The following is a 19,898-nucleotide window of genomic DNA, read 5'->3' as shown; positions in this document are numbered from 1 at the left end:
GGCTATAAGGAGGAAATTATTTCCTGTTAGGGTGGTGAGGCACTGGAATGGGTTCCCAGGGAGGCTGTGAATGCTCCATCCCTGGCAGTGTTCAAGGCCAGGTTGGACAGAGCCTTGGGTGTCTTGGTTTAGTGTGAAGTGTCCCTGCCCATGGCAGGGGGGTTGGAGCTTGATGATCTTACAGTCCTTTCCAACCCTGACTGTTCTATGATTCTATGACTGAGAGCAGGGCCCTCCTTGCTTTGCGCTTTGTCTTCCTTTGCCTCTCTTCGTTCTGGTGCCCTGGGCTTTATTCCTTACATCTGGCCTTAAATACACATTTTATTCGAACTTGCACATTAAACCATGCTGGTTTTCCTTCCAAAGCACCTCAGTGATTGGAATATTTTTATTTATCTATTTTTATTTCTCCCTCATGGTTTATTACTTCCCTCCTCTCAACCGGTTCCGCGCTGCCCCTCTGTGGTGGAGCCGCCGCTACACAATATGCCACCGGGACAGCCAGGCTCTCGGGACTGGGCGGTGCTTGAGGCGGTGACGTATCACCGTCGCTTTGGCCCCGCAGCCGGCGCCACTGAAGAAACGGAGCACAACGTTAACGGGCAATGCAAACGCCGCTGCATCATCCCGCCCCTTCCCGTCCCCTCAGGCCTCCTCACAGGGCGGGAAACGCTCGCACCGCCCCGACCGCGGATAACGCGCCTTCCGATTGGTGCCCACCCGACCTCTCCGGCAGTGCCGCGCGCTGCCATTGGCTGTTGGGGACTGGGGGGGTGGCACAAAGGCGGGGACGCTTCGCCTCGGCGTGTCTGGGCCTGCGGGAGCGGCGTGAGGGGGACGCGGCGGCTGCGGGGTAGGCAACGAGGCGGGGGGATCGGAGTGCGGGCCGGAGAGGTGTGCAAGGGGCTGGGGAGGGGGGGAGAGCCGACTGAGGCGGGGGATCTGTGGCTGAACCGGCGTGGAGGTGAGCGGGACGGGGACGGGGGGGGGGCTGCAGGGGCCGACTGGGGAAGAGGCACTGGAGGGTGGTGGGTAGGGGTAGAGGAACAGGAGACTGAAGAGCTGCAAGGGTCTGAGGAGAGAGTGCAAGGAAGGAGGTGGGGAATGGGTGGTGTGAGGGTGGTTAGATCGAAATAGAGACCTGTGGACCCTCGCAGAGCTGCTGGGTTCGGCAGCGTTTGTAGGTACGGTGGGATTTTTCCTCTTGGTTTTGCCTGGTCCTAGCTGGCCTGACCATGGAATCCCAGCTCGTGACCTGTCTTCCCTAGCTCCAGGTCCATTCCATCAGCATGTCATCTTCCTCCCCTGCTAAATGTGCTTTCTCCCCTTATTACCTCTACCAGGAGGTCATGATAAGGAGAAAAACCACATCTTTAATTAATGGATGAGCTTAAGACTTTATCTGCTGCCTGCTTGCAGATCAGCTAGAGCTTTAATGAATGCTTATTTGGAGTTTCGTATGCGTTATGGGATGGCTTTGTGTATAAATGTGTCAGGAGGAAAGAGAGGAAGGATGCTGTTTTAGCTCATGGTGTTTGGGAAGGGGAAATAAAGGAGTTTTGCCAGTGTTACTCCACCAACACGGCTTTGTAATGTACAGGAGCTCTTCATGGAGAGACTACATCCATCCTGATGGTGCAGAGTACCACCTCCATCCTGCTGTGTCAAGGTAGAAATAGCAGCTTGGGGCTCAGTATCTTAAAACAGCCATGCCTGTCTCATCTCCCAAGGGTTGCTGTTAACTTACTGCAAACTCCATCCTGTAGAAAGCTGTGTGATCCTGAAAAGAATTAACCCAAACCCCAAGTTAATCTGTGTTTGGGTGCGGGGAGATGTGTGTGTGTGTGGTTTTCCTTCAGGGAAAACACCTTTTCTGTTCTAGTTTCCGAGTTGGGAGCAAGCTTCTTATGGAATGGAAATACAGTTGCCCGAAGCAATGATGAGCGAAGTATAGTCTGAACTGGTATTGCTGAGACTGTGTGTCTTTGCTCTGACCAGGGCATGATCATGTAATCTTCTCTCTGAGCTTATTTAGGCTGAGCTCATCTGGAGTAAATAACTTTGCTGCTTGAAACTTTTTGATGCACCCTAAAAAAACTGGGGGAAAAAAAAACCCCAACCAACCAACCCAAACCCTAAGAATCTTAACATGTAAAGTATTAAGAATTTGTAGCCATTTATTTTACTGGCAGAAAACAAAACCCTTGATTTGACAAGTGAGTAGTGCAAACACTTGTTTGGGTTTGTGCATCCTGCTGCAATGCTGGGTTTAGAACTGAGCTTGCAGCAAGGGAGGTTTCTTTTGTCTGTGTGCAGTATGGCACATGAAACTCCAGATGCTCTGCCACTGCATCTTCTCTGTTTGTAATTGCAGTGCATTTTACTCTGTAAAATGGAGTTTGTCCTGTAGGCACCTCATTAGCAGTTGGTTCAGCTGTACTCTCATCTAGTGATTGCTAGGAGGAATGTTTTTTGGAGAGAGTTGTGGTGTTGGGCCTGGCTCTGGTGCTCTGCTCTGGAGGAAGTGACAGGGGAAAGGCTGGGCTAATCAAGGAAGTACAGGAAGAGACCTGGAGCTATTCCCTAATCAAGTTTTTAATCTCTTCCAGGTCTTGATGATGGCTCTACATTCATTTCTCTTTTCCTGTCAAGAAGGAAGCTTCTACAGGGAGTATATACTGAGGAGTATAATTATGGTGGGTTTCTCATAACAGAAGCAATGTGATTTCTGTAAGGAAGTGAGGAAAGCAACTCAGTTGCTTATGCACTCATTTTCTAAGTGTCTGGATGAGTTGTGAATGTGGCTTAGCTTCATTAAATGTTTTTTAAAAGACTTCAGTCAAGTAACATATTGGGCAGCTCCAGTGCTGCTGTTAATGTTGATGTAATTGTATTAAGCCGTAGAACTCAGAACAAAGCATCCTGAATGTATACATATGTGCCTGCATAGAAGTCAGAAATCAGTATGTAAGTCTGAAGGATGGTTTAATAAAGTTGATATTCCCTAAAAAAGATCTCTGAGACTGTCATGGGATGTTTGAACAGTTAATAAAGGTGAGAGCCTTACCAGAATTCACAAGGGCAGCAAAACTGATGTATTGCCAAGTTCAGAGCATCTTTAGAGCTGACTGATGAGCTGTAGGTCCAAAGTCTTTTATGGGACACAGGGAGGGGAGAATTCAGGCTCAGTGCTACCCAGCTGCTAGGTGCAGGGATGGATCTCTCCTTTCAGCTCTCAGGAGAGTACAGTTTGACAAGATGCTGCAGCTCTGTGGCATAGCCTGTGATGGGGCAGTGCTGATGAGCCTTCACGTACCCGTATGCACAGCGGTAGCAGAAGACAAAGCCAGATGTGGACAGGGCTGTGGCGTTCACACGAGTTTTGTGGCACAGGGGACACACAGTCTTCAGTTTGGGTAGGAGAGTGGAGCTGGGATCGAGGTGCACAGGGGGCGGAGGAGTTGGGAGTGCAGTCAGAGATTTGATGGTCTCCTGGTTTTCTGAGGAGTACCACCAGTCCAGGAACTGGAGGAAGAACACGCTGATAGACAGCCCGGTGGACAGGGAGAAGGCGATGGTGCCCAGGGCTTTCCTCACTGCTGACTGCACCTGGGTTTTAATGCTGTAGCAGAGAGAAGGTATTAAGTATATTAATACATTATTATTATATATAAATGCATTATTATCATAAATCATATATAAATGTATTAAGGTATTATATAAGGAAAAACTTACTACTACATATATAAACCACAGCAGAAGGGATTGCTTTACACAGCTTCTTAACACTAAGTTGGTCAATGTATCCCATGTTTATAGTAAGGCATCTGCTAGGATGTTTCTCTTAGTATTTTAAGAAAGCTTCAAGTCCTGTTTTATCCAGAAATCTAAACTGGAGGAGTTTGGATTGAGCGCGCCTGGATCACAGAGCTTTTCACCCATGGATCATCATTTTACAGGACATTAAGTGTGGTCATGGCTAGCTGCTGCTCAGAGGAATCAAAGAGCTAAGTTTTAGTACTTTTAGCAATATAGTTGCAGTCTGGTTCGTTCCCTCGTTAGAAAAGTGCAGATGAAGACTGAACAGGATAAAGGCTGAAGTGCCAAAAAAGACCCTCATTTTATGACCACAAAATCTTGTGAAGCTGATCCCTGCTACTTGATTCCTCATTCACACTGACAATGCACCCTTTTGGAGCACATTTTGCCAGAGGTAAACTTCATCTCAATGAATTTACACAGTATCACAGTATCACAGTATGTTAGAGATTGGAAGGGACCTCAAAAGATCATCTAGTCCAATCCCCTGCCGGAGCAGGAACACCTAGATAAGGTTACACAGGAACGTGTCCAGGCGGGTTTTGAATGTCTCCAAGAAGGAGATTCCACAACCTCCCTGGGCAGCCTGTTCCATGTTCCGTCACCCTCACTGAGGAGAAGTTTCTTCTCAGGTTTAAGTGGAACCTCTTGTGCTCCAATTTGTACCCATTCCCCTTGTCTTTCATTGTTTGCCACTGAGAAGAGCCTGGCTCCATCCTCGTGACACTCCCCTTTATATATTTATATACACTAATAAGGTCACCCCTCAATCTCCTCTTCTCCAAACTATAGAGACCCAGCTCCCTCAGTCTTTCCTCATAAGGGAGATGCTCCACTCCCTTAATCATCTTAGTTGCCCTGGAAAAGTTTTCAGTTTCCTGGAAAAGTTTTCAGTTGCAGCATCAACTCTAAATTAAGACACCCACAGACCCCCCTTTGAGAGCAGCTAAGTCATGTTCTGACATACCTGGGTGCAGGATGTGAGGTGGTTCCCCCCAGTTTCTTCTCCAGGGCCAGGATATCCTCCGCAGTCAGTCTGACCAGGCGAACGCCAGCCAGGCGCAGCATGGGTGAATGATGCTGAGCCTTCCCCAGAATATAGCACAGTTGCTGGATGAGAAACCAGCCCTCCCAGGTCATGTTTACAAAGGGGTAGGCAGCCAGAAAGGCTCTGTAGAAGCGCTTCCATGATGATGAGGGAGGGTGGATGGAGTACTCATCCTCTTCCCTCAGGGTGGACACCAGTTTCTCCAGCTTTCCTTTCAGATAAGGAACAAGAACCAGCAAGAGAAGAGACTTCCAGTGCTGCCTCTTTGGCAGGCCAGCAGTGGCCAACGGTTGCTGTCTGCAGTATCCTATGGGGATCCTCTTTAAGCTGTAGAAGTTTTCAGAAAAGGAAGCACTACACCTAGCTAGGTAGTGCTGCTGGAGCAGCATGTCCAGAAGGACATAGATCTCATCAAACCAGTGCCAGAGGAAGCCGTATCGACCGGGATTGGACTCAGCAAGCACCTGTTGAAAGGGATACAAAACAGGAGGGCATAAAACAGAGTGGTGTTCTGAATAACAGGAACTAGCACAGAATAGTCTGGGTAGGAAGGGACCCTCACAGGTCATGGCCATGGCTCATAACACCATCTGGGCGGGTCAAAACTGTTGTAGTCGTTCATGTGTGGTAAATGCAAGTGATGAAGGGCTCAGCAACGCTGTGCAGTGTCCCCAGGGCCCCTCTGCAGCAGCTTCCCCACACAGCAGCCACCCTCAGGCACCGCTCACCTCAGCGCCCCGCTCCCTCAGGCCTGCGGTGATGAGGGACCGCCGGCCTTCGCTTCCCCCCCTCACCCCAGGCCTCGCACGTACCTTCACCAGGTGCTGCAGGGCGGGTTTCACGGCGGCCATCAGGCTGTCCTGGGCCACCGCCTCGAAGATGGAGGGCCGGTCATCACTGGCCGAAGCGGCCGTGAGGTGAGCGCCGACCTCCGCCATGACACCGACTGCACTGCGCTCCGCCCCGCCGCCAGGGGGAGCTCCCGCCTAAGACGCCGCGGAGCACCTCCTCCCGGAAGCGCAGCGCGGCCGGCGCTCTGTCGCCTCCCGCGCTACTCTATGGTGGCAGGGCGCGGCCGCTCTAGGCGGAGGAGGGTTTATTCTCGCTCCTCGCGAGTCCTCCCGGCCCCTCCGCTCCGCTTCCGGTTCCGCCGTCGCCCCCACAGCGGTGTGTCCGTCCCGCCGCCGTGAGTGGGGCGGCATTGGGAGCGGTGGGGGGGTACTGGTGAGGTACTGGGGGCGCGCTGGAGGGAGGTCTGGGAGGCGGTGGGGGCACTGGTGAGGCCTTGGTGGGGTGACTGGGATAGGATGGGAGGGGCACTGGGAGGACTGGGCAGGAGGGTGCTGGCCATAAGGACACGGGGGGTGGGGGGGGTGCTGGGAGGTGGGCTGGGAATGAGGTAAGTGAGGTACTGGGATACAGGAGGGACTGAGCAGGCACCGTGCGGGAGGCTGGGATCGGTGGGGGATGCTCCTGCAACCTGGGAGAGGTTTGGGGGATTCTGGTGAGGGGGAAGGCTGGTGGGCGGGGTGTCGAGGGATACGGGGGGTGTCCAAGGAGGGAGAAGGTGATAGGAAGCACAAGGCACTGGAGAATGGGGTGGGGATGGGAACAGTCACCTGCTCCTAGCACATGCTGTTAAGGCTGTGGGTTCAGAAGCTGAGGTGCTATTTTCCGCTTGACATCCATGTTTCATTCAGTCTCCTGATGCTCTGGGGGCCCTGAGCCATGCTTGGGCTATGGTGTGGCTACTCAGTCAAAATGGGTGCAGATAAGAAGGCGTGGCACCAGCTGGAGTGTTAACCAGGGATCACTTTAGAGATTTAGGGGTGCAACACTGAGTCATTTCAGTGCTGGGGAGTTTGGATCAATACTGAGGCCTTAAAGCTGTTGCCTTCCTCTTTACAGTGATGTGAAATCAGTGGTGGGAGCTGCTCAGGCTGTTGGAGTCATGCCTAGGGCAAAGCAGGTGTTGGTCAGACACAGGGTCCATTTTGCTGTGTGGTTTTGGGCTGAGGAAGCTTTATCTTTCAGGCTATGATGGTTCCTTATTCTTTTAATTTAATCATATTTTTGGTTCAGTCTCTGTTTAAATGTCAAGGCAATGCTTATAGCATTAAACATTGCCAGAGCTTCTGGAGAAATTCCTCTTCCTGTTTGCAGGGGTTGGAACAGGAGCCTTTTGCTGTCAGCTAAAACACCTCTTACCTGTTCCCACCTTGGACACAGAGCAATAGTGAGGGCCCAATCGGATGTGGATTTTCTCCTAAAAATACAAGGACGATCATGATGTTGTCAGAATTTATCTTGGCTCTCTTCAGTTTAGATTTGTGTGCAAGGGACTGGCATTTTCCTGAGTTACTTAAAACATTGCTGTTGTATATCTGGGCTGGTTTGGCCTTCATCTGGGACTTGCTGTAAACCAAGCTGGGTTTGCTTAGTGGATGAGATTATACCCATTGCTGTCACTGAACAATGTGCAAAGCAAGCTCTGACATTGTGAAGCAGCAATCTGAGTGCTCATGAGAAGAGCTCTCTCCAGTGTTGCACTTGGAATATGGTAGTTTGCTTATTGACCTGTCAGATGTCATTTACAGCAATCAAAACAGGGTGTAAAGACATGCACTGTGCTTAGCCTTGGCTGAGTGTGCCTAGGGTTCTTCATCTGAAGTTAGGAGAACAGCAGAATGTCCTGGTTTTGAGTTTAAAGATCATCTCTGAAATTCAGGAAGGTTTCTTCCTCCTCTGTGTAGCTTCATGCAACTGGGATGGATGATGTGTATGATGGTTTGTTGGGGTTTTCGCTCCTCAGTTTTCTCTCTTATCTGCTGCTCTGGCCACTGTTAAAACCAGTATCAGGGTAGCTCAGCTGAGAGGTGTGACCTGGGTTGATAAATCCACATACAGTGCAAACAAAGAACAGCAAGGTTATGTTCAATGACTTTTGCATAGCACTATACCAAACACTCTTGTAGAGGAAAGTATTTTAGGTCATCTTTTAAGCTGGGCTCAAGTCTGAAAGACTGCGTCAACAGTAGCATTGCAGCTGAGCATGGGGTCTGGTCTTAATCATAAACCAAGACCCACAACAGCTTCAGCTTTCAGGATGTTGTGATACTTTAGCTGGAAAGATTGCAGTGCTATAGTTTCTGTGGCTTTCAAAACCCAGCCTCTGTTTTGGAAGAAGGGCAAACCTCTCCTGCAGGAGGAATGTGCTTCCAGACCTGTCCCCAGGCACAGTTTTGCTCTCCAGCTTGGCAGGAGCAGAAAGATGAAAATCAAACCCAGTCATGCTGCCTCATTGGGATGAGATGGTAACCACACAGGCACAGGGCAGGCTGGAGCTCTGGGGAGCTGGGTGAAGCAACAGGTTGCTTCTCATCTGCCTGCTTGGCAGTGGGGCAAGATGACGACAGCTCTGCATGGCTATAGAGCACATTGAAGGTGGTAGAAATCGTGGCATTCCCCCTCAGTTGCTGCTGCTGGGAATTGAACAGCTGAGGAAATGAACTGGTCAAGGGGGATAAGGGTGGAAAAGAATGGCAGTGGTGTTGGGGTTGGTTAAAGGATGAGGAAGGAAAGTGTTAAGCAGCAAGCTGGTTGTGCTGCTGGTGGGCAGTGTCTTGGAGTTCAAAGCTGTGCTCGTCCTTCTGTGCTGAGCCAGCAAGAGCTGCAAGGTTTAGAGGCAGGACAGGCAGTGTTTAGGGAACAGATGACTTGCTGCTTTGCTGATAACATTTAAGGTCATGGGAGTATGTACAAGAGAAGAGGAACTGGAAAAGAATAAAAAGGAGGGAAGAAGTGGGAAAACCCTTTCCTTTGGGTAGTTTTAGAATCATAGATTCTTAGTACTGATGCACTGTTCCACCAAAAGCACTAAAACTGCCCGCTCCTTTGCTTGTTTTTCAGTTCGGCTGAAAATTGTTTGAGTCATGTTTGCCATGGAGCTGTCAGTTGTAAGGATAAAATGATGGCTATCCACGTACATTTGGGCAATCCCTGTATTCTAAAGTATTAATAATTCAGTTCTCTGAGACAAGGAAAGTACTGGTGGGACCATTCTCGTGGCTCTTAACCACTTGCTGGCCCAGCACCATTTGTCAGTCCTGTCCACAAACCTGAAGTGCAGCACTGAAATAATCAGCTTGTGTGTGTGTCAGAGTGGGATGTCAGCTCTTGGCAGAGAAAGATTTCAATTTCGGGCTTCGGAGAACAGAAAAGTAATGGCTTTTCATTGCAAACAACCACTTTGCATCTCTCGGGAACAAAAGGAGGGAAAGAAATGAAAGGGCCTCGGGGTGGGTGTTGCAAGTAGGGTTGATTGTTCCTTCCATCAAGATGCAACACAGGGAAGTATCGTTAGGGGGAGTTGACAGTTTCCTTTGTCTGCATCATGGACTTCTCACTTCCAGTCGAGATATTAAATGTGCAGTGGTTTTTACGGCAAACGAAATGGTGAACCCGTGGGAAAGGCAGCTGCAGAACATGTCAGGATTTGCTGATTATAAGGAGTTAAAAGCCCCTTTTCCCCTTCTGAGACTTGAGAGTTTGAAAACCTGGGCTGAGCATCCCTGCTTTCCCAGCCTGCCCACCTGAGGCTGTGGTGTTTTCACTGACATTGCTCATCTGAGCCCTTTAAATCCCTAGGTTTCCCAAGTAATAGCAGCTGCAGGTGCAGAATGAAGATTGTGAGACTTGTGCCTGTGGATATAAAGCATTTGCTGCTTCCCCTTATGTTACACACTCACCAGCCATCCTTCCTCTGAGTTCCTGCCTTCCAAACTGGCTGTTGTCAGCTCCCAGGGCTGTCTGACTGCTTCTTCCTGTGTTTATTCTTATTCAGGTGTTGTGAGGAACTGGAACCATGACGGACTCCAAATACTTCACGACCAATAAGAAAGGTTAGTGTTAAGCTGTTGTGGTGGATTGGAGGTGGTGGGTGGCTATTTTTACCCAGCTTTTTTAACTGCGTGCGGAAGAACTTGTGCTGTTCTGTTAGCTCTGTCCCTGTTTCTCATCTTAATCATCTAGGGAGGAACTTTGCAAGTAGGTCACATGGTGGCAGAAGACAAAACTGATGTACATACGGTTTTGTGATGCGCAAAATGACCCCAATTGCTGCTTTATCAAGGATCGGAGAGCAAAACATTGGGATTTGAGTGCAGATCTGGTTAAAGTTTTAGTTATGGGCTTACATGTTCAAGGCTGAGGGTGGTTTCTCTGTTGGGCATCACAGGATTAAGTTGATGACATTTAGTATATAAGGTATAAGTGTGTATCTCTGCATTGAGCTGTTGCAGATAAGGGGATTTCCTGTGACTGTTTCCTCCAAAGCTGCAGTGCTCTGACTTCTCCTTGGCTTTACTATAGGCATGGTGGTCTCCTCACTTCAGGACAATTGCCCTTAAGGAAGGGTAGCCTGTAAAGGATCTTTGAGGATGGTTTTACCCATCCACCTGTTCCAGAGCAGGGCTTGTTCTGCTGAATCTGTCCCAGGCAGACTTTTTCTTATAACCTGTTTCCAAACAGAACAATGTTGCTAACTGCAGTTTAAACCTGATGTAAACCATATGAAGACAGACCGAGAAAGTTGGGGCTGTTCAGCCTGGAGAAGAGAAGGCTGCGTGGAGACCTCATAGCAGCCTTCCAGTATCTGAAGGGGGCCTATAGGGGTGCTGGGGAGGGGATATTCATTAGGGACTGTAGTGATAGGACAAGGGGTAATGGGTTAAAACTTAAACAGGGGAAGTTTAGATTGGATATAAGGAAGAAGTTCTTTCCTGTAAGGGTGCTGAGGCACTGCAATGGGATGCCCAGGGAGGTTGTGAATGCTCCATTCCTGGCAGTGTTCAAGGCCAGGTTGGACAGAGCCCTGAGTGCCCTGGTTTAGTGTGAGGTGTCCCTGCCTATGGCAGGGGGGTTGGAACTGGATGATCTTAAGGTCCTTTCCAACCCTAACTATTCTGTGATTCTGTGTTGCTCATCCTTCTCCAGCAGATGTGGAAAATGGTTCACATTAAGCCCTACTTTTCAGAACAGCTCAGTTTCTGGTGAATGTTTGCCAGTGAAAAAGCTAGTGTTGATCAATTTATATTTCATTAAGCTTCAGAATGAACTCATAATTTAAGCAAATGCAGTTCACATCTTTCTAAGGAACAATCTGATCTGTAAGTTGAGTCCTAAAGGTGGGGTTTTCTGCCATGGCTGTAAGAGGCCAGCCTGCACTCTCTGAGCTTTAGTGGCACACTGCTGCTGGCTCAGCTCCGGCTGGGACTTGATCTCAGTGTGAGTAATGCGAGTATCTCTGGCAGGCAGGAGGTATGATGAGTGCCCACTGCACTGTGTTCTCCAGAACAGTAACTGTTCTCCTTTTCTGAGGTACCTGTTAGTCTTTTTTTGTCAGGCTCTTCAGTAATCAGTGCAGCTGATGTGACGAAAGTGCCATTGGTGTGTAGGAATGGAAGGTTAGGGGTTTGGATGGGTTTTGTCAGAGAGATTTTAGTATTTGTGTCTTCAGCCTGTGGCTTTCAGTGAGGAATACTGCTTACCATCCTTCTTGAGGAAAGCTGTGAGACAGAAGCATTAGCTTTCTTGCATCACTCTATCTAGAACAGGCCTCATAAGCAAAGTTTTGCATGCAAGCTTGCTTTGCTGCTTTCATGATCCAGCCTGAACTGACGTTCCACACACTAGCATCTGGAAGAATTAGTGTCATGGAAAAGGCAGCTTTGGCAACCTCAGAATCCAGAGAAGCTGTGTTACACCATTTTGTTAGTAGTAGCTCTTTCTAGCTTGGAAGAGATTTATTCCACTGGAATAAATTTGAGCATCCCTGTTTCTGCTGCTGTGTATCACAGCATTTGGGCTATACCACAGCCTGCTGTTCTCTCTTTGCGTTTGCTGGAAGCAGGTGATGATGAGCCAAAGTTGAAAGTCTGGGCAAAATTCCTAGCTTAGTTAGTTCTTGCAGGCACGAATCTGGTGTCTCCAAATATCTTTCCATCCCACTTATATAATAGTTGCCTCTGAGAAACAGACGCTGCAGTGATGTGATTTAATGTTCTGGAAGTGGGAGAGCTGCAACATGCAGCGTGGTTCTTGTTAACTGCTTTTTCCTTAGCAAGGTGTTAGCCCATATCATTATCTTGAGTGTTGCAGCTTTGCTTCTCATTGAAGCACATTCTCCATAAGGTCTGACAGATGCTGTGCTGGCTGTATGGGAACAAGATGCTGGGAAAGTAAAAAGTCAGTCTTGATTTATCCATGAACCAAGACCCTTTTCAGCTCCCAAAAGGCTCGGTCTATTTTGTCTTCTGCCAGGGGAGATTTTTGAACTGAAGGCTGAACTCAATAATGAGAAGAAAGAGAAGAGGAAAGAAGCTGTGAAGAAGGTTATTGCAGCCATGACCGTGGGGAAGGATGTCAGGTAAACCCAACTTTTCTTACACCTGTTAGCAGCTCTGGTTGTTCTGGGACTTGGTTGGGTGTAGCAACACGTCTCTGTGGGGCAGCTCTGAGCCTGTCATCTCAGTGGGGCTGGGTAGTGAGGCTGGCTGTGTCCTTGCCTGTGCTGTGCTTGAGCCACAGCTTCCTCAAGCTTCCTCCTGTTAACTGAGAACAAAAGAAACAGCTGTTTTCAGTGCTGGTTTAGCTGGGTGCCAGTAGCCCTTTTTATTTAAAAACTCATCCAGAATTCATCCATTTTGTGCATCACTTTAGATGATGTTTTCTCACTTCTTAGCTTGTGTTTTCGTGTTAGAAAGTCAATTCCAAGTGTTTTGCTTAGCCTTGCTTGTCATAGCATCAATTTAAGCTACATTCAACATAAGTGATTTTAAAACTGACCCTTTGCCTTGTGGCAACTCAAGAACATAGGAACACAGGCATTTACCTTCTGCAACACTGTCCCCAAGACTTTATCTGTCTTTGAGACAACCAGAAAAACTTGCTTCAGTCAATGCTTCTCCCTTCCAGCTTCTCCTGTTACTGGAGTCTGCCACAAAGTCACAGTAGCCCTGGATTCATGGCATTGTGCTCTGTTGCCACGGAAATAATATGAGGTTGCAAATTTAGCATCATGACTTCATTGTAGAATGAAGGGGCAGATAAACTGCAGGAAAGATAAAGTGATGGTTTTTGGCCAGCAGCACTTGCCCTTCACCTTTAGCTCTCTCCAGTGTACCCGAGAGCTGAGTTTTGCGTGCAGCTCAGCTTGGCAGTGTTGAAGCTCCAAATCTCTGTAGCGTTTAGCAGGCTGAGATTTGCAGGGTCTTTGCAAGTGTCCTGCATTACCAAAATGTTTTTAAGCATTTCTTTTCCTCGTGGGCTCATTACCAGGCCTGGCATGGCAGAATGTTGTTGTTTGGTGAGCTCCCCAGTTAAAACACCTTTGGGAAATTGCATTAGTTTTCACTTGTTCCAGAACTGACCCATGTTAAAGGCCTAGAAGAGATTAAATGATTATTATAAAAGCCATTGCAAACTGGTTGTTGACCTCTCATTACACAGCAGAATACTTAAAGTAGAACTCCAGTTTTCGCAGCTTCCTTGGTACTGTTGCTATCTATCCCCTTTGCATACCATACAACCTCACTGCTTTTCTTAGTTTTGGGTGGGAGTGTTGATCTGCTTGAGGGCAGGAAGGCTCTTAAGGGGGACCAAGGCAGGCTGGATTGATGGGTTGTGGTGTATTTGTACGAGGTTCACCAAGGCTTAGTGCTGCCCTTCAGTCACAACAGCCCCATATACCACTGCAGACTGATGGAAATGTCCTTGGGGTTTTGGTCAACAGACAGCTGAGGGTAAGCCAGGACTGTGCCCATGTGGCCAGGAAGGCAAAGAGCATCCTCGCTTGTGTCAGCACCAGTGTGACCAGCAGGATGGGGGCAGTGACCGTCCCCTGGACATTGGTGAGGCTGCACCTCGAATCCTGTGTTCAGTTTTGAGCTCTTCATTCCAAGAGAGACATGGAGGTGCTGGAGGGGGTCCAGAGAAGAGAATGAAGCTGGTGGAGGGTCTAGAACACAATGTGAGGTGCAGCTGGGGGTGTTTAGCCTGAAGAAAAGGAGGTTTGGGGGAGACCTTAAGGTGAGTCTCTTCTCCCAAGAGACAAGCCATGGGAAAAGAGGAAATGGCCTTAAGTTGTGTCAGGGGAGGTTTAGACCGGATATTAGGAAAAGTATCTTCAACAAAACAGTTGTCAAGCATTGGAACAGGCTGCTCAGGAAGTGATAGAGTTGCCATCCCTGCAGGTGTTTTAACAGATGTATGGCACTTCAATGACATGATTGTCATTAAACCATGGTGTTGGCAGTGCTGGGTTAATGGTTGGACTTGATAGTCTCTTCCAACATATGTTACTTTGATTCTATTCTTGCCTTCCCTTGTCTGTGCAGCTCACTCTTTCCTGATGTTGTGAACTGCATGCAGACTGACAACCTGGAGTTAAAGAAGCTGGTCTACCTTTACCTGATGAACTACGCCAAAAGTCAGCCAGATATGGCCATCATGGCTGTCAACAGCTTTGTGAAGGTAAAGTGTTGACACTAGTCTGCACTAGCTGAGCACTTCACATCAGTTCACAGTTCAAGGTGTTGAACGCACTGGTAAGATATGTCCCTTTGCTTGCATGCTTTGAAAGTGAAGGTGTGTTTTCAGCTGTAGGGAATGTAGATAGTGGAAGGTAAATGCACCTTGTGCTTTTGTAGGTCATTCTGCAGCCATCCTTTTCTAGGCTGTTTTGGAGGAGCGTTGCTCAGAGGTGTAGGTGGATTGGATGTATGGAAAATTGTGTAGCCTTGAAGCATGAAGCGTTACATTCCCTTCTGCTTTTTCTTTCTCCTCATTGGAAAAGCACCTCTAGGCTAGTCTTTGTGTACTGCTTCGTGTTTTGCAAACTTAAGGGATGCTTATGTCTAGAACTGATGGCCTATGAGAAATAGCCCTTAATGACTGTCGCATTGTGCTTAGTTGATTAATTTTCCCATAATCTTCTCTTGCTCCTTTAAACCAGTAAGGCTGGAAACCAGCGTATTACTTTGAAAGTTGCCTGTGGCTAGCTTTTGGGTGGTGAGAGCTAGCTCTCTAGCTTAGCTGTAGCTGCTAGATCGTGTGGAAAGAAGCTTTGTCTGAGAGAACCAAGGAACAGAGATCACAAATTTACAAGCTAACATAGCCTGAAACCATCTTGGGGTAGTGTAGAATGTTTCTGTGAACCTGCAAGCTCCACCTTTTATCCCTGATCTGAAATAATTGCCTTGTTTTAGCATGTAATCAGAGAGAATGCCTTTTGGTTTAAATAGGACCAGCCTGATTCTGGCTGCAGGGAAGGTATCAGGGGCTAGTGCTGCAGATTTGCTTACTGTATTTCTGTCGTGTTGCAGGACTGTGAAGACCCAAACCCTCTCATCCGTGCCCTGGCCGTACGTACAATGGGATGCATCAGGGTGGACAAGATCACAGAGTACTTGTGTGAGCCTCTTCGCAAGTGTCTGAAGGATGAAGACCCTTATGTACGGAAGACTGCAGCTGTCTGTGTGGCGAAGCTGCATGACATCAATGCCCAGATGGTGGAGGACCAAGGATTTCTGGATTCCCTGCGTGACCTGATTGCAGACTCCAATCCCATGGTAATGTACATGTTCCTTCAGTGTGTTGCTTGAGTTCACAATGGGCAGATAATAAGAAATGTGAAGTCTTTTTTTGTTGCAACCGATACACCGTGATGTATGTGCTGGTTAGTGACCACTTGTTGCCTCAAAAACCAGGAAATACCTTATCTTTTATCTCTAGGCTTTTGCCTGAATGCTGCAGTGACTGTTTAACTTCCTGGTCAGATAGTCAGAAGAGCAAGAAATACTTCATGCTGCTACCTTGGTGACAGCTCATAGTGATTGCTTTCCTGCAGGCTTTGGCTCTTCTTGGAGTAAGATTCGATGGATTAATTCATTCACTAATGCAGATAAATCCAGGGGCCTGTAATGAGTGGAGAAAAATCAATGCTCATGTGTTTAATAGAGTTGAATGAGTCATGAGAGGTGGAGATCAAGACCAGGAATTTCACAGGAGTAAATTACCTACTAAATCAGTACTTCTTTGTGGTTGAGGAAGGGTCCATTTCCGTGCCAGGCATCTTCCACTATTACTTTGTAACTATAAGGTGATGGCCAATGTATTAAAGTGCATTACTGCATAATCCTGTCATTCATTACGTTTTTCCTGTGATCTACTGGAATCTGGTGAGCATACTGATACTGCTATGAGTCCTAGCAGGGACTAAAACTTCTGCATCTCAGTTTAACTCAGTTTAGGCATGTGACTGCTTTTTTAGCTCCTTTAGAGCACAGATCTAAAGGAGCTAGAAGACTCCTTAAAGACATCATTTCACACTATTGGGCAGGTCTGACCGCTCTTTGTGGTGCATGAATCAAACCACAGAAAACAAATTACTATCCTGTTATAGCTGTCTTTGGGCAGGTTTGAGTGCATCAAGTGCAGGTGGTAAGGTGCCATCCCCTTTAACAGGAGAGAGAAGGGTGCTGACTGCTTTTCTTGCAGCTTTCTAGAGACAGGAAAACTAAAGGTGTCTGACTTCACAGGCACAAGTCTGTGAGCACTGGTATCTGTCAGAAGATACAGGCGCCTGTTGCCTCTGATACCTAGCCCTTTCCTGTTCTTTTTGAATGCCTCCCTGATGGTTTTCTGTGCCAGGTTTCTGCATGAATATTGATGACTACTTGAAGATGCTCTCTGTGGCTATGCAATTTAGAGGCTAATAGGGGAACACCTGCTTTTTCAATTCAGTGTTGATGTCCTTGCAGCCTTTGAAAGCGTTTGATGGGACTGAAGGCTGCTTCAGTGCTGCTTCAGTTCTGCTTAAATGCTGGCCCCTGACATTCACTGGCTCTAAGGCAGCAATGGTGTGTGCTCTGGACACGGATATAACCTACTCTTCTCCTGGCCTTGGTTCCAGCTGTTTAATTTTCTTCTGCTGATTACAGCCACATGGAGACGAGCAGAGGAGCTCAGGCTGAAAAGATGTGGTTCTTAAGGGAAATTAATATGGTTTTGGTTGGCTCCTTCTGCTCGTTGATCTCTATGGAACTAACTTTTTGCAAATGAACAGTTTGCTGTTAGGAGAGCACCAATATCAAAAGTACATTAACTTCATACTGACTTAAATGAGAAGAAATATCAAAGGAGAAGAGGAGAAATATCAAAGGGCAGTGTATGCTCTGTTGGCTAAATAAACCACCCATGGTAGCATAGGGATTCCTAATAAAACAGCAGTGCAACTAATGAGCTCCTTGGTGGGAATGAGGATGGGCTGGGATAGCAAAAGCTTTGCAGCTCTACAGCTGCTGAAGCTGTGGGGGACCACAGTACCTGTCCGACATTGTACTTGTCTGCTCTTCCCAAAGCTGAGGATTCCCAGCCAGGAACATGCAGTTTGGAGGAGTGATAGTGACAGAGGGGCCTGTGGTGTGGTTTTAGATCAAGATTTGAGAGGATCACATGGCTGTAGTGCAGTGTACGGGTTTCACAGGTTTTCCTGTAAACAGGCATTCTATTTTTGCATTTTAAGGGTGCATGGGGAGAGCTTTTATCAGGTTTGGGGCTCTTAGAGCTGCTGACTTCATGCAATACTTAATCTAGTTACAATTTTAGATACAGCCATTGCTTCTAGTTAAGTTTATTGCTTTGGTCCCCTTTGAAATTTATTTCTTTGTGGCACAGTGATTCCCTCAAAGGTACAGGAGCTATCCACACCTTCCCAGTCAAACCATGCAGCTCGTTGCTGAAACTCCAGTGGGGGTTCCTGATGGCCAGCAGTTGTGTTCAGCAGCTAAGTTCCATTTGTGTACAAGTTGATATTTATGAAGGTATTTCTCCATGATCAGGTGGAGCGCAGCCCTGCCTGGAAGCTCTTTATAAGTAAAATGTATGAATCAGTATTGGTTATCAAAAGATTACTGATAAGAATGGTACAGATGGATCTGTCCTTACGGCCTGTTCCTCTGTAAATCCTGCATCTCAATCATTGCAGCCTGTTCTTTAAACTCACTCATCACTGTATTATAAATGTTTGTCCTCTTTTGATGACTTGGTGAAATAGGCAACGTTAGACCTTAATGAAGCAGAATTTTGTAGACAGGAAATCCACGCTTATTCTCTCTTCTGAGAAGTGAGGATTTTGAGCAGGAGCTAAAAACCTCCTGTTGAAAAACAGTATTTAAGAAGAGGTTTATTATGGTTTTGTAATTGGCTGCCTCTAGCACATGAGCAAGCACTAAGCATTCTAGCTGGGTAGAGTAACAACTCCATGTGGGGCTTGCTAATTGCCTTGTAGTTGTGCAGAGATCAGGGTGCATGGTTTGTAGCTGCTCAAACCACCCTCATCATAATGATGGTGAGTGATCCATCCCTGGCAGAGTTCAAGGCCAGGTTGGACAGCGCTTAGAGCAACCTGCTCTAGTGGAAGGGGTCCCTGCCCATGGCAGGGGCTTGGAACTGTATGACCTTAAGTTCCTTTCCAGCCCTAACTATTCTGTGATTCTATGTTGTAAGTTGGAGGTGACCTCGTCAGAAACTTTTTAGTTTATTTGGGTTTCTTTTTTAATACATATATTCAGACTAATAGGTTATTAACATGGAATGTTCTGGCAAGTCCTGTTGAGGTGCTGTGGGTGCACAGCCATGGCGCTTTCCCTCTTTATCTGGGCTTTTATTGTCAGGGTCTGGCCTTTGTTTGGAAACAGTGGTGTTTTGCAGAGCTGAGGGGTTGCAGATGAGCTGCAGTAGTTGTGATGAAAGGACTGACACTGGAGGCCGGTAGTTCATTAGCTTCTGCTGAGAAATGCCTGTGGTAGCTTTGCAGTTTCTCTTGGATGAATTAATTCAAACTTCTAATTGCGTATCTATTGACACATGGCAAGTTACCAAATGGGTTAGTGACTTACTACATTTCAGATGAGTTATCTGAGATATCTTACCTTGGGCAGGCAGTGGGCCAATAACACATACAAGGGCATGGTTCAGTTACTGGGTGGTTACACTGGACAAGTTTGATTATGGATGGAGTCTTTAATCTTGTTTTACAGATGGGCCTAAAGTGCTTGTGGTTGCCCTTTGTCACTTGGGATCCTGGCAGTGAGTTTCCATTCATAGAGGGAACCCTCATTTCTACCCAGAGCTGTCTAAGGCACACCCTTCTTTGCTGTGCATTTGCTCGCATGAAGCTTCTCAGGACCAGGTCTGGATGGATGCAAAGCTAAAGCTTGCTTTCTGCTGTCAGTGTGCTGCTGCAATTAGTCCTCAGGACTTTTCTTGCTGGTAACTCTGGTGTGCTACAACTCAGAAAGGATGCCCTCCCACGATCCTTGTGTTCCTACAAAATACAGTTTGTGTGACATCCCAGGGGTTTTGTGTACTCCTGCTTGCACACAGGTTACTGCACAACACTGTTTACCCCCAAGCAAGAGATATTAGTGGGGTGGGAGAAGTGGGTCTGTTACACACTTACTGCTGGCCAGGGGCTCTCTGGAATGTTGGACAAACCCTTATGCTTTTTAGTTTCTCTTGATACTGTCTTGGTCTGACACTTGTGACTCAGACCTAGTGCCTGCTGCTCGTTGGAGCATTGCAGGTGCTGGGCCCTGGTGATGAAGAGCAGGACCACGAGATGGCAGCAGCTTAAAGTAGAACCAGAGCTGTCGATAGACACCTTATTTTATAACTGGTTCCCTCCTGGCTTTTTTCACTGCACTTGGTTTTCTCCAGAAATGTAAATATTGGCAGAAAAACGTAAGAGGAAATCCATCTTAAGCCTTCCTGGTCTTTAATATTTGAACAGAATGACCTTTCTTTCCAAATATTTTGAATCCTTGACCTTCTGGAGTACCTTTTAACTCATGGAATAGCTTTCTTGTCAATCTGCCTGTTATCCACATGGCTTAAGTTAGGTTGATGTCACCTTCCTCCAGTTCTTTTCTAGGTGCTGTTGGGATTTCTATTGCTCTTTGTAGCATATCTT

General features: G+C 47.3%; 2 protein-coding genes and 1 non-coding gene across 3 annotated transcripts in view; 2 read left to right on the top strand and 1 right to left on the bottom strand.

Moving 5' to 3' along the window:
• Positions 1–1,931: 1,931 nt before the first annotated feature.
• LOC133213395 (Z30 small nucleolar RNA) lies at positions 1,932–2,029 on the top strand. The gene has a single exon (XR_009725808.1). It is a non-coding gene; the product is annotated as a Z30 small nucleolar RNA (small nucleolar RNA).
• Positions 2,030–3,021: 992 nt separating this feature from the next.
• Positions 3,022–5,824, bottom strand: PEX12 (peroxisomal biogenesis factor 12). Its single transcript, XM_061355572.1, has 3 exons — positions 5,680–5,824; positions 4,787–5,331; positions 3,022–3,622 (listed from the first exon to the last, which is right to left on the bottom strand). The coding sequence occupies exons 1-3, from the start codon at positions 5,803–5,805 to the stop codon at positions 3,229–3,231; spliced, it is 1,065 nt and encodes a 354-aa protein (XP_061211556.1). The 5' UTR covers positions 5,806–5,824; the 3' UTR covers positions 3,022–3,228.
• A 67-nt stretch (positions 5,825–5,891) lies between these two features.
• AP2B1 (adaptor related protein complex 2 subunit beta 1) overlaps positions 5,892–19,898 on the top strand; it is a 78,618-nt gene continuing 64,611 nt past the window's right edge. The window contains exons 1-5 of the mRNA XM_061355574.1: positions 5,892–6,053; positions 9,711–9,768; positions 12,188–12,293; positions 14,263–14,398; positions 15,250–15,495. Coding sequence (XP_061211558.1) covers positions 9,732–9,768; positions 12,188–12,293; positions 14,263–14,398; positions 15,250–15,495 — 525 coding nt within the window. The 5' untranslated portion in view covers positions 5,892–6,053; positions 9,711–9,731. The remainder of the gene's footprint in view (positions 6,054–9,710; positions 9,769–12,187; positions 12,294–14,262; positions 14,399–15,249; positions 15,496–19,898) is intronic.

The sequence above is a fragment of the Neopsephotus bourkii genome, unplaced genomic scaffold (genome assembly GCF_033783945.1).
Source record: "Neopsephotus bourkii isolate Nb327-2 ecotype Australia unplaced genomic scaffold, CSIRO-AGI_Nbou_v1 NB_804, whole genome shotgun sequence".
NCBI lineage: Eukaryota > Metazoa > Chordata > Aves > Psittaciformes > Psittacidae > Neopsephotus > Neopsephotus bourkii.
The sequence above is the reverse complement of the archived record's forward strand: the minus strand, read 5'-3'. Positions and strand labels throughout refer to the sequence as shown.